The sequence below is a fragment of the Electrona antarctica genome, assembly GCF_951216825.1.
Source record: "Electrona antarctica genome assembly, chromosome: 7".
In the NCBI taxonomy this organism is placed as follows: Eukaryota; Metazoa; Chordata; class Actinopteri; order Myctophiformes; family Myctophidae; genus Electrona; species Electrona antarctica.
This window is the reverse complement of record NC_136812.1, coordinates 14,829,713-14,842,252: the sequence shown is the minus strand read 5'-3', so window position 1 is coordinate 14,842,252 and position 12,540 is coordinate 14,829,713. Positions and strand designations below refer to the sequence as shown.

The 12,540-nt window shown below is 44.0% G+C and overlaps 1 protein-coding gene across 13 annotated transcripts in view; it reads left to right on the top strand.

Moving 5' to 3' along the window:
- Positions 1–1,450: 1,450 nt before the first annotated feature.
- Positions 1,451–12,540, top strand: part of prrc2c (proline-rich coiled-coil 2C) — a 34,980-nt gene continuing 23,890 nt past the window's right edge. For all 13 annotated transcript variants that reach the window (XM_079505259.1, XM_079505260.1, XM_079505262.1 and 10 more), the window contains exons 1-10: positions 1,451–1,933; positions 6,118–6,290; positions 6,892–7,066; positions 7,329–7,441; positions 8,974–9,099; positions 9,287–9,576; positions 10,773–10,852; positions 11,547–11,683; positions 12,109–12,196; positions 12,291–12,435. In XM_079505259.1, coding sequence (XP_079361385.1) covers positions 6,173–6,290; positions 6,892–7,066; positions 7,329–7,441; positions 8,974–9,099; positions 9,287–9,576; positions 10,773–10,852; positions 11,547–11,683; positions 12,109–12,196; positions 12,291–12,435 — 1,272 coding nt within the window. In that variant the 5' untranslated portion in view covers positions 1,451–1,933; positions 6,118–6,172. The remainder of the gene's footprint in view (positions 1,934–6,117; positions 6,291–6,891; positions 7,067–7,328; positions 7,442–8,973; positions 9,100–9,286; positions 9,577–10,772; positions 10,853–11,546; positions 11,684–12,108; positions 12,197–12,290; positions 12,436–12,540) is intronic.

The following is a 12,540-nucleotide window of genomic DNA, read 5'->3' as shown; positions in this document are numbered from 1 at the left end:
TATTAAAGGTAGGATTTTTTCCATGAAGGTCATTTAATATTCTGTCCTAATAATCCTGCTATGGCAGCTCGCTCCCCCAAATGCCCCAATCGTCCAGACTCCAGAGGAACCAGGCCTCATACATATCCTGACACAATCTCCAGGGATAGTGGGACACAGGACATTCCAAGAACTTGGATCAGCAATAGCTGACAGGACCCGATGGAAAGACGTGGCATCTAGGATGATAGGATCTCGACGACAGTCGAAGGATGATGATTTAATATTCCTGTGTAGAGGCCTATTCCTTTTGTGGTAAAGGTAACCGAGGTTGAGCGTGGAAGTGTTTTCATTTCAAATGAACCGCCGCACAGAAAGCAGGACCCAAGGACCCCGGAAAAGGAATCGTCCACGCATAACTTGTCGGCATTGGGGTTGCCAGGTTTTGCAAAACTGGGTATAAGGTCTTTCAAGTACGTAAGTGCGCCTGTTTTACAAATGTTTGTGATTAAAACATGTACTACTACGCTTAGGCTACTACAGTAGTAGGCCTAAGCGTGACCGTTATTTTGGTCTGCTTTTGTGGTGAGAGTGATCGAGCCCCATGGCATGATCTATATTTCACTTTGTTATATTAAATTAAACACACACACACACACACACACACACACACACACACACACACACACACACACACATCACATCACATCACATCACATCATCTCCCAAACTGAACTGGGTGACCTCATGTCCAGATAGTGTGCTCAGAATTTCCAGAATTGCCCATAGCTTTTGCAAAGATAAGCACAGGAAAGTAGCCTACGGTTAAATACAAGGTCTGCTAATAAGATTTTATACCCACGGAAGCAATATGGCTTGTTTCCATAGGGTCTTTTGCACTTAATCGAAATGACAGATGTTGTATCTGAAATCTGAATCATACCATACTGTTAAAACCGGGAGAGCACTCTATGAAGTTAGAGTTCCTAATATTCCTCACAAACAAATACAATAAGCTACTATTCAATAACATAATATAAACGAGTAGAAATCACATATGTATGTGATGTTTGCATAATAATAATAAAGCTTTATTTATATAGCATCATCTCCAAAGTAGGCCTACTGTCTATTTGAATGACATACCTCAATGGAAACAAGCCATATAGGCTTTATTGTGTTTAAACCCTCTAATTAGCAGACCTTGTATTGAACTGTACTGTGTTTATTTTCTGCAAACTGTTAATAACGTATTTAATCAATCGTATTCAATCAATCAACAGTTCGGGGGGGGGGGGGGGGGGGCTTTGACTTTTTACAGGGATTGTCACCATTTTCCAGACATAAACATGTTTTAAATACTAAAAACACAAACATAAAGATGATGTAAAATAATGAGCCGTAAAATAAAATAAAAAACCGACCCGCACAGGGGATTTGGCGTCACAGAAAAGGTGATAACGGTCGATAACCGTAAATCTGGCAACCTCGTTCTGCCATCTTTGATTGTGAGACAGGCCGCGGCGCGAGCAGCGGGGCCTCACTCAACTCAACCACAGAGAAACCAAACCGTCTCACACGAGATAGAACGGGGTGAGGGAAGACAGAGGAACCACGGGACGAACCCGTAGCCATTCCCCGTTAACGTCCGAACAAAGAGAGAGGACGGGCTGACAGTCTGAAGGGACGTACAGGAATAAAAACAGGACGAGGAGGACGGAGTGTAGACCAGAGCAGCTTGCTGGTGGCCAGCGAGCTAAACGAGCTAACCATCGTTAGCCGAGCAAGGCTAGCAGGCTAGCCCACCGCTTTTGTAATCCGCCGGCTAGACACAGTCACACACAGTCACATACACACACTCCGTTCACGACAAAACCAGGCCAAATTCATACTTCTAGTCAGGGCAAACGGGACACAAGAGGACAAAGAAGAACCGACTGGCGGCTGGCTGCAGGTGGGTTGGCACGGCCAGAGATGTTGTAATGCGTCCCGTGGCATGATTTTGGGTGTAAATGTCCATGATGTTCGCAATCAGCGCTAGCTGGCTAGCCTGCTGTGCTGTGAATGAGTGTGTGACTGTGTGTGGATGTGATGGCGACCGGGAGCAAACCGAAAGTATGTTAAAAAGCGATGCCCGGCCTGCCTCTGCCCGCCGCTCAGCACAGCAGCACGGCACCACGTTGCACATCTGGAATCAAAACCCGTCTGGGGTTGCCGGCAGATTGAGGCGTGTGTGTTAGCGGTTTGCAGATAACGTCGCTGCGGTGAAGGCATTATTTGGGGCCGGGTGAGTTCCCGGTGGAGAGGAGAGGCCCCTGTGTGTGTGTGTGTGTGTGTGTGTGTGTGTGTGTGTGTGTGTGTCTGTGTACCGTCCAGAACCACAATGCCCACCACCCAGTAATCTAGTCCATGAAGCAGCAAGATGGCCTGACTCATCTTCAATGCCACCGATTTATTTGATAGAAACATGAACGAAAAGTACAATTTGGGCTAGTCATATTATGAGCTGACAGACCTAAAGTATCTTTCTCTGACCAATTTGGATTTCCACATTTGGATGTTGGCATATTTATATGGATTGATGAGCACTATGGTTTCTCAATCCGTCAAGATGATGGTACAGGAAGCATTCAAGATTTCCCTGCACTGGGGGGTACATTTTTTGTGCATCAATGTACAGCTCGAGTCGAGTCTGGCCTCGGGGAGTGAATGTCTTGAAATTATTCAATGGCGATGTCATTGAATCATTATGACATCTCAATCGGCAGACTTTGAGAATGATTGAGTGCACTGAATTCACAATGCTGTTTCCTGATTTTTGATGGAGGAGTTGCATTTTAGTCCTAACTAGATGTGTTAAATGTTTTGGAATGCACAAGGGATTTGATGGAGGTGACTTATTGATTTAAGTCAGCCACTGTATTTAATCAGATCATATATGTACTGCCGGCTGGAGATGGAAATATGCCTAATTAAATATAGAAGCATGGGGCCAAAAATCTTGCTAGACATTTCCTTGTGACTAAAAGTCTTAGTGGATTTAAACTTTGGTTAAGTATGTAAATCAATCAGCTGACAGCCTTTCCATTTGTTCGATTAATCATTCTGTGAGCTAATTTTTCTTTAGATTTATGTACATTGTCTTTGCTGGCATTCATGGATCATACCAGAGGCCAGCATGTTTTTTTCATGAATGAATGAGGTTAAATTTTCAGTGCCTTTTATGTCTTGTTTGTCTATCTGGGCGGGCAGTGAGATAATATTACAGTCCCTTCCCCAAGGGCCTCTCCCGGTCAGGGGTATTGATGGTCCCGTATGGCAGAGCCACAATAGTTTGAGGTTGGCTGACAGTCCTTATCCTTCACCACACCCCGGCCCACCGCATCCTTCATTTGTATGTGACCAAAAACGGTTAAGAGGAGTGAGTAGGGACTAAAAATGGCAGGGTACATGGTACTTTCTACCGATAACCGGAAGGCTCGGCCCAGAACACTAGCCTGAGTGGTTCTTGTATTCTAGTATTTGTTTTAATGAGGATACGGTTTTAGGCATAGTCTTACTGAGGTTACGTTTAGGAAAATGGTTAGGTTTAGGCATAGTTTTACTGAGGTTACGTTTAGGAATATAAGATGGAGATATTGGACTTCTCGACTGTCTCTTTTTCACTGCATCGTTTGCAGTCATTTAAAAGCTTAGAAAGTGTGAATTGTGTGTCTTTTGCTGGACCATATAGTTCAAAATTCATTATTAAAAGGCTTTTTAATGCATTTTTAAGAACCTGTGAGTTGTAGCAGAGAGTATAGGGAGCCTATTCAGACAACAGTGCTACTCGCTCTCTGACCAGTCTCTCAAGTGAGCAGTGATGGTGTGTGACACATGATATGTGGTTCCTTCCTGTAGAGGGGTGGTATCCTGACCAGGGGCAGGAAACTAATGTTTTAATTAATTTGCCACAGTGACCAAACTGGCTACTGGCCATGGCTAATGGCTTGAAAATGTACCAGCCATTTAAAATTCCAAATTGAACTCCCAAACTGTGGTTGAAATGAACAAAATCAGTTGCCAAGAAGTGCTAGCCTGCCAGTGTGTGGCTGATCTGTTCCCACTCCTTGTACAAAATAAATTAGTTGAAGCCAACACATACTCACTATTCACTTGGCAGATCCTGCTTAGCAGAAATACATTTTCGATGTATACTGGCCGCTGGACAATGCGATGAAAGGAGGACACAAAAAGCGTTTACTGTAATGTAGTAACTGCAGGGAAGAAGTCAATGTAAGTATCAGACAATGAGAACTTGAGTTTAACCAGTTGAGGGTATGGAAGTGGTATTTGGTTTGAAGATTCTAGTTTTCGTTTTTCCTAACCTTGCCGTTGCAGTCTCCCCTCATTGTATTTATTTTTAAGGGTTGAAATGATAAAACTATCTGAGAAGTTGAGATGTTTGATGTTGAGTTAACCGTGGCAATCATGGCTTGTCCTCGGCTGACCCTAGTATCCAGGATTCAGCTGTGGTTCCTCTGGCACCTAACGGAAGTAGGTGGACCATTGTCACTCTTCTGCCTTGCACGTTATCAACCTGAACCTCGTTATTCATTCTTTCCATAACACCTCCCAACACGCACACCGTTTGGCACAAACCAGCTGACCTTTTGTAAGTCTCAAATGAACAAGTGTTCACATTTTTTATATATATATATATATATATATATATATATATATATATATATATATATATATATATATATATATATATAGATGACTGCTTTTTTTGTTTGCGTTAATCATGTCCCAGAGTGCAATGTCAGTATGGTTTATTCTCTTAACGTGTTTGAGAGTGTGCGTGGTCCAGAGGGGTAACACTGCTGTTAGCAGTGGCAGCGCTGCATGGCTGCTTCTACTTCATCTGAGGAGAAGTCCCCTTGCAGGAATGCTGTCAGCCAGGGCAAGTTCTTCAAAGGCTGAGACTGTCGGGTGCTCCACTGTCTCTCCCAGCCACCAGGACCATTCTCCATCAATTATAAATGACCCCTGCCTGTGTGACTCTGGGAAAGAGACAGAAGTTCCAGTGCAACATTTCTGTCCTTGTACATGTGTACACTCTTGCTCACTTTCTGTCTTGCTTCAGGTTTTTCCCTTCTGCTCTACCTCTTGCCCACTCCACACACGCACACAAACTTGAAACTACTCTTCCTTCACATCCCCTGCTGGTTATTTCTCTCTATTTCTCCTCCCAGCCTCTCTCTATTGGCTACTCTGCCTGTTGTCGTAGGTAGTGCAGGCATGGCAACAGGACATGCCCCTTTGAGCAGAGAGAAGGTATCATTCCGGTTGTGGGAAGAATCACTCCTATCTCTCTCCCTCTCCATCGTACTTGTTTCATTCCTTCACCACAATAACACAGGCAGAGCAGCTTCCCTGCCGCTGTATGACTCAGTGTTATATCCATGCATTGTGGCTTTTCAGCCCTCTGTGTGTTCTTTGCAGAGCAAGTGGCTTTAAGTTGGCCTGGTCTCAACAACACTTTGAATGGAAAGCAGCTGGCAGCTGATATCGTTTCTTGGGTGCATATTTTAAGAGGGTTATGCCGGTTTTGATGATGCCTTGCCTTCCAGTGTTTTTGAGGGGTGCTAGCCGACCTATATTCAGCTATAGTGTAGATTTTGTCCTAACACAAATATTAAATGCCATTGACAATGAATGGAGAATTTACGTTACGTCATATGTAGACGAGCAAATCGGCTATTTTGTCCTAACACAAACATTATATGCCATTGACAATGAATGGAGAATTTACAGTACGTCATGTTTCTGGGCAAATCGTTATTTTTGTTAAATTCCCATTGACAATGAATGGAGAATTTACATCTGTGTCTGAGCAAATCATCACATGTTACGTCATGATGTACGATGATAACTAAGAGCGCCCCTCACTTCACATGGGTGTGATTTCTTTTCTTACAGTGAGGTCTTGTAAGCAACATCCACGTCAAGGGTTTTCAGTAAAGTATACGGCTGTAAAACTGCCAAATCATGAGCATAAGAAGGGGGTGAAAAAAATGGTGTCTAGAACTAATGCCAGTCTTCCTCATGTCTGCCCTTTATCCGACCCACCCCCTTACATCCTGTGTGTCTTAGGAAGCTGGTTCTGGGGGTGAGACCAGAGGACCAGACTCGATGAGTTTCCAGCGAAATGTCAGAGAAGTCAGGGCAGAGCAGCACCAAGGCAAAGGATGGCAAGACAAAGTATGCAACCCTTAGCCTCTTCAATACCTACAAGGGCAAATCTTTGGAAACCCAGAAAACTGCAGGTGAGTTCACACACTGCCACTCTTATCTGCATGCAGACACGTGCATAGTGCATACATACTGTACACACACAACTATTAATATCAGCAGAATTAAATACCCTACCATTGCCAGCGAGTGAACTGTGAGGCAGACAGTGTTTGACTTTGCGTTCATTGATAGCGGGTAGACACTGGTTTTGTTTCATTACACACAGACTCGGACATTGCCTGTCTTGCTCAACTCTCTTAAGGCATGGTCATGAATCATGATATAGGAAATCTATTTTGTACGCTTTGCAAACATGCGTGTCACTATCCACAGTCCTCACTGTATAGTGCCTTGCTGGATAATTTTATAAAATGGCATGAAATCAATAAAAAGTAGTTATCGTGTGTGTGCGAGTGCGTGTGCAATCTCGCAAACCGATGGGCAGATAAGCACCACATTTCTTGTGCACAATTTTTCCATGTAGGTTTTGTATTTTCATAGGTGTTGTACTTTCATTATATAGTGGAAGTCAAAGGCAGTTGGATCAGGCTGAAACCTTGCACAAGTAGTATGACGTAATCTCACGTAACATCTTTCTTTACATTCTAATATTGTTTTTGTCCCTGACTGCAGTGGCTGCCAGACATGGGCTCCAGAGTTTGGGCAAAGTTGCTGGCAGCCGGCGCATGCCCCCTCCGGCTAGCCTGCCCAGCTTGAAGGCGGAGAACAAGGGCAACGACCCAAACGTCATCCTCGTCCCCAAGGACGGCAGCGGCTGGGCATCTCGACCTGAGGGAGGGGAAGAGAGGTGACATGAATGACACGTGTACTGTACATGCTCACACATACAAAACCAAACACCCTCGCATATATACGCCGCTAACGGTACCTCCTAAACTGAGGAAGCAGAAAAACTTGTGTGTGTATGCAGTGTCATGTTTGTTGCAGTGTTTCATATTTATGCACAGTTGCACACACCTACATATGATACAGCTCTTTCCCCAAGAAATGTGACTCTTCCTTTATTTCTCTTTGACGTCCAACCCCTATTGTTGTTTTTTGCACCACAGGCAGCAGGAGACTCCCCCGCCCCCGACCAAAGCACCAGCCCCCCCAACTCCGGAGCTTTCCATTGGGGGTAGCCGCTCCTGGGCCAACAGCAAGCCACAGACACAGCCAGAAGGTGAGTAGGATCCTGACTAATTCCCCCCGGCGTTTTAACATGCTCACATAACATGGATGTTTCATCTAGGGATGTGAACGACTCTGTATTTGGCAAAATTGATTAATCCAGGCCAAAAATCTACGTGTGAGAATACAACTGTGCATTCCTTTTAAGCAACACAACTTCTACAGCTGCAATTTGCATCAAAGCCCCAACAATAAATAAATAGACTTTTTGTAAACATGTGGCGCTGTTGAGCTTCACACTGCAGTTTTTAGCAGCCATTACGTGATTTCGGGAGTTACAGTACAGTAGGGTAGAGGGACCCCCACACAGTAAATCTGTCATAATTTCTCAACTGTTTCGGACCCGGGGCGGTCCCCCCCAGGTCTGGATGTTCCGGGGACCCCCACACGGAGTTTGATTGATTGATTGATTGATTGAAGAATTTATTAACAGTTTGCAGAATTACAGTACATTTCAAGCACAAACTCAATACAAAGGCTGTTAACTGTGAGTGGACGACCCAATTAAGCATTACACTTGTTTCCAATAGGGTCCACCATGTTCAAATCATCAAAACATTTAGACGTACAAATAGACACTTCTATAGACAGAACAGGAATTCATCATAAAGGAGGTAAAAAGGGAAAAGAAACGGTTGCACCACTCAGTTCCGATTTTCTGATTTTTAGCAGTGTTTTTCCGCCGTTTTTCTGAGAAACGCGTCCAGTCTGCAAGGACCGTTAGGGTAAGAGTCTAGGATAAAGGGATGCCATGGATTCGACAGTGATGTCACTTTTATGCGATACTGAAGGAGCACGGACGTATGCCGAAGCTGGGTATAAAGATACCAAGGATTCAACAGTGCTGTCACTTTTATGCAACACTGAAGGAAGAGCAGCACGGCCAACTGGTATAAGAATAACTGTCCCGAGTAGCGGCTTTCCACCGCTTCAAACAACCAGTGCACCCCCACAGATCAACTCGTCAACGGGGGGGCTTTCCTAGAACTGGGTGGGATCAATAATAACGCGTCAAAGACACCGCAGATCCAGCCAACAACGGGAGATTTTTGGAGTCGAGATGATAGACTTTTTTTCCCACATCCCTAGTTTAATCATGAAAATGCTCAATCTCATGTTGCTGACTGTTGTAATGGCATGAATTTGAATCAAGCCTAAAACCTAGCTCTATCACTACACTGTATTGTATCATGAAACAGAAATGCCTTAAGATACCTTTTAGACAATGACTACCTGTGTTGGAGTTCTGTAGTGTTTTTTCACTTTATTAATAGAAAGACATGAGAACGGCTGAGCATTGAGGGTTCATTATTCCACTGGAGACCAAACTGTTTTGTGTGTAATGATGGCATCAGCTTAAATGCCAAATAATTTAAAAAACACTTTTTCACTATGCCAAAGAAGTCTGTGCCAAAATGGCGTTTTTTGGCTGCCTGTACTGTACCCACCTAAAATGTATCCAAAGGATTTTTCTGTGAGTGCTGGTGATTCTTCAACTTTTGATAATCACTGCGTCTTGCACAGGGGTTCCTCGCGTGAGCAGCCAGTTCCAACAGGAGTTCCCCAGCTTGCAGGCGGCCGGTGAGGCGGAGAAACCAGAAGGTCAAGACGAGGAGCCTTATGGACCTGGCCCCAGCCTTAGACCTCAAAGTATGGCTGCCTACTTTGGCACACAAACCCACATGCACACAGGATGCACATTGTCTCACATAAACATTGTCTCAGTGCATGTTTATTGATTGCTTCCTATTTGGCTGCTGCCCGGGGATCATGCTCTCCTTGACAATGAGAGTAGGTCAAGCAAAATCAATATCTGTGCATTCTCAATTTCTCCTAGATGTGGGCAGCTGGCGTGAGGGAGGTGGGAGGAATCTGAACACTGCGCCCAGCCCCCCTGAAATGGAGAGTAGGGCACCTGAGGAGGTCAGCACAGGCCTCAGCACCTCCTCGCCCCCTGTGGAGATTGACGAGCCGGGCCGGACCCTGGCCTGTGATGGCAAGAGGGAGGCCAGGGAGAGGATTCCCCTGCCGGGTCCCCCTCAGCCCAAACTCAATGGGGGGCAGCAGCCTCCTGCAGGTGTACCACCTCAATTACACCCTCCGTTCCGGAGCATGATGCCACCTTATGTAAGTTTCAACATAATGAACATGTCCTCTATATGAGTTGGTTCATAAATCATATACTTTTTGGCTGGGTTTTTTATGACTAATTCCAGAATATATGATTCTCTCCAGACATTGGTAAAAAGAAAAAAGCTGTCTGTTGCTGCTCTGCATCAACCGCCAAAAGAATCTTTAATCACTTGTCAACAGGGCTGTTAACTTCAACATGTATTTATATAACACACAAGCGAGCTCCAAAATGGAAAGACGAAAGTGGAACAAGGAATATTTGCCCAAATTAGACAAATTCAGTTTTCTTTTAATGTCTACTCTGCATGCATGGCATTTCTGATAATTCTGACTCAGTCTCCGTCACTACAACCCACAACATGGGGCACATTATGGACGTGGACGACTCCGCTGAGCGTAAAATGACCAGATTGCTGCAGTGGGGCTGAACTGTGTTCTACTAGTTCTACTAGTAAAATTACCAGATTGCTGCAGTGGGGCTGAACTGTGTTCTACTAGTTCTCAAATGGTTTCGTGCCAACCCTCAAATTCATATATATTTGGCCTCAATCTGAAAATGTTTTTTGCCAGGGACCCCCAGAAAAGAATATTCAACCTTTTCAATGGCAGATGTACAAGGTGCGCTTGTAGATCTGTCATTTTTGAATAGCCAACATATTAATGGATAAAGTGATTGAAATGATTGTGATGTTGTATTAACACCCTGTGGGTCCCTGCACCCCACTTTAATGACCACTGTTCTATAATACAGGCACCCAATGTAGGGTTATTTTGCTTCTCTTTCGATTTCAATCAACATGAAATAAGACCTATAAATAGGCCATCCACCATCGTTAATCGTGTATCTTTAAAAAATAAACCCTGCTGTGCAGTGGTGATATGTGTTTTGCAATGATTTATCAAATGATAGAAATCATGTGAATTCAATGCACAGTATCGATGCATAGTTAATTGTGTTCATGTTGTTAAGCTATGTAACGACGTCAAGCACTAATGGGTTATTTACCACCGTAACACTACAGTGTGTATCTTGGCATGCATTGAAAATTGATATGACTAGTAAAATTGACAAATGTCTAGACATGCTGGCTGGTAGTTTAAAATCCCAGCGTGACCTCTGTACTGTGCATATATTTTCAGTGTGACAGCTCTTTGTGATGGTCTAAAGATTCATTGGTGTTTCTATGCAGATGTTCCATGCCTATCCTCGAATGCCGCTTGCCCCAGGGCAAGCAAACTTCAGATTCCCTTCGCAACAAGAGGGAGCCAAGTGAGTTCACAGCCCTCCATACATTCAAAGCCTGACAGTCTGACAACTGCTGTTACATAATGAACACTACTGTTTTTTCAGCCCCATAACACCTAAAAGTATCCTTGGGAATCGACTGTTCCCAAGCCATGTGGCCCACAGGTTAGGAGCCCGTCTCAGTTGCCGCTGTACTTGAAGGGTTTTCAGGCCAAGGACCCCTTTGCAGAGAGAGATATGAAGCAGGGACCCCCCACTATACCCACTACACATAGATGTGTTTGACAGCACCATCCTTGTGTAGCGTTGTGTTGGATTCATGTTAATGTGCATTTTCAGACAGTTAACCTCTTAAACACTCAATATTTAGAAAACTTGTACTTGGTCTGCTCTCCCCCCCTACACCAAACCTCTTTGCCGAAAATGGTTGATATTCTGCAAGCTCACGTCTTGTGAGGCGTTGTGAGCTTGTAGATCTGCTATTTTCAGCTAAAGTTCCCCTCGGTAAAGGGATGCTAGGGTTCAAGTGATTAATGTAAAAAAGAAAAACTTATTTGGTGGTCCCCCCCCTCTAGAAAACCCTTCCCAGTTGTTTGTGTGAGGCAAATTAATATAAAAGTGAAGTTATAGACTGCTCTGACCTGCATTGGGCCACAAAACGTACTGTTCATTACAAACAAGAGATGCATTAAAATGAGTGTCTTTGCGGTTTCCTCAGGGCCCCTCGGCCTATTCGGCCTCCCCAGGGTCCCCCTCAGTCTTGGCACCAGGACCCAGATCGACCCTCCATCATCAGTGCTACCGAGCTCAAAGAGTTGGACAACCTGGACACGGAGGCCGACGAGGGCTGGGCTGGTCAGTAGCTGATGGATTCATTGATGTATTAAATTGCATATTTTATTATCTCTATCCACTATTGTGTTGGTGAATAGAGACAAAGCTAGGCCAGCAAGGAGGGATAATATGGAACGCCATACTATGGATGTTATTCTGGGCAATGGTGTTCTAATCGGGCAGTACAAATTATACAATTTTGTTTTTTTTGTTTTAATTATAAATTATTTTTAGAAGGAGGCAGATGCGCACCTCAAATGTCTGTCCTGATGAAGGTCTTACGACTGAAACGTCAACTTGATAAAGAGCACTTTTTTTGCAAGATCCAGACAGTGTGTGGGACATTTTTTATTTTAAATGATAAAATAGGAAAAAAATGACTTTAGTTAGGTTGACAGGGAACTGGCCTCTTGTCTTATACTACTACTATTTCTCTTTCTGTCCAGGTGCCCAGTTGGAGGTGGACTACACAGAAAAACTTAACTTCAGTGATGACGAGGAGAACCAAGGTCCTAAGGAGAAAGGAGAAAATTGGTAAACCATTTGGCTTTGTTTCTCGATTTGTCTCGTATAGCGGATAATTTTTAGGTGGTGGAGGTTTTTTAACTGGAAATTATTTCTTGTCCAGGGAATGGATGGGTAAAATGGAACGTATGAGATCTCGGACATCAGACAACCAGGAGGGTAGGAAGGAAGGGTCGGAGGACCGTGGAGCGCCATCTCCTGGCAGCATGGGGCAGTACAATAAATCTGCACCTCCACAGGACTATCAGGTGGGACTGATGTGCACACAAATAGCATACAGCAATTATGTACTTATTGTGTTCTCAATGTGCTGCTGCTTATTATAATTTTTTCCCATTGATGGTCAAATGTGC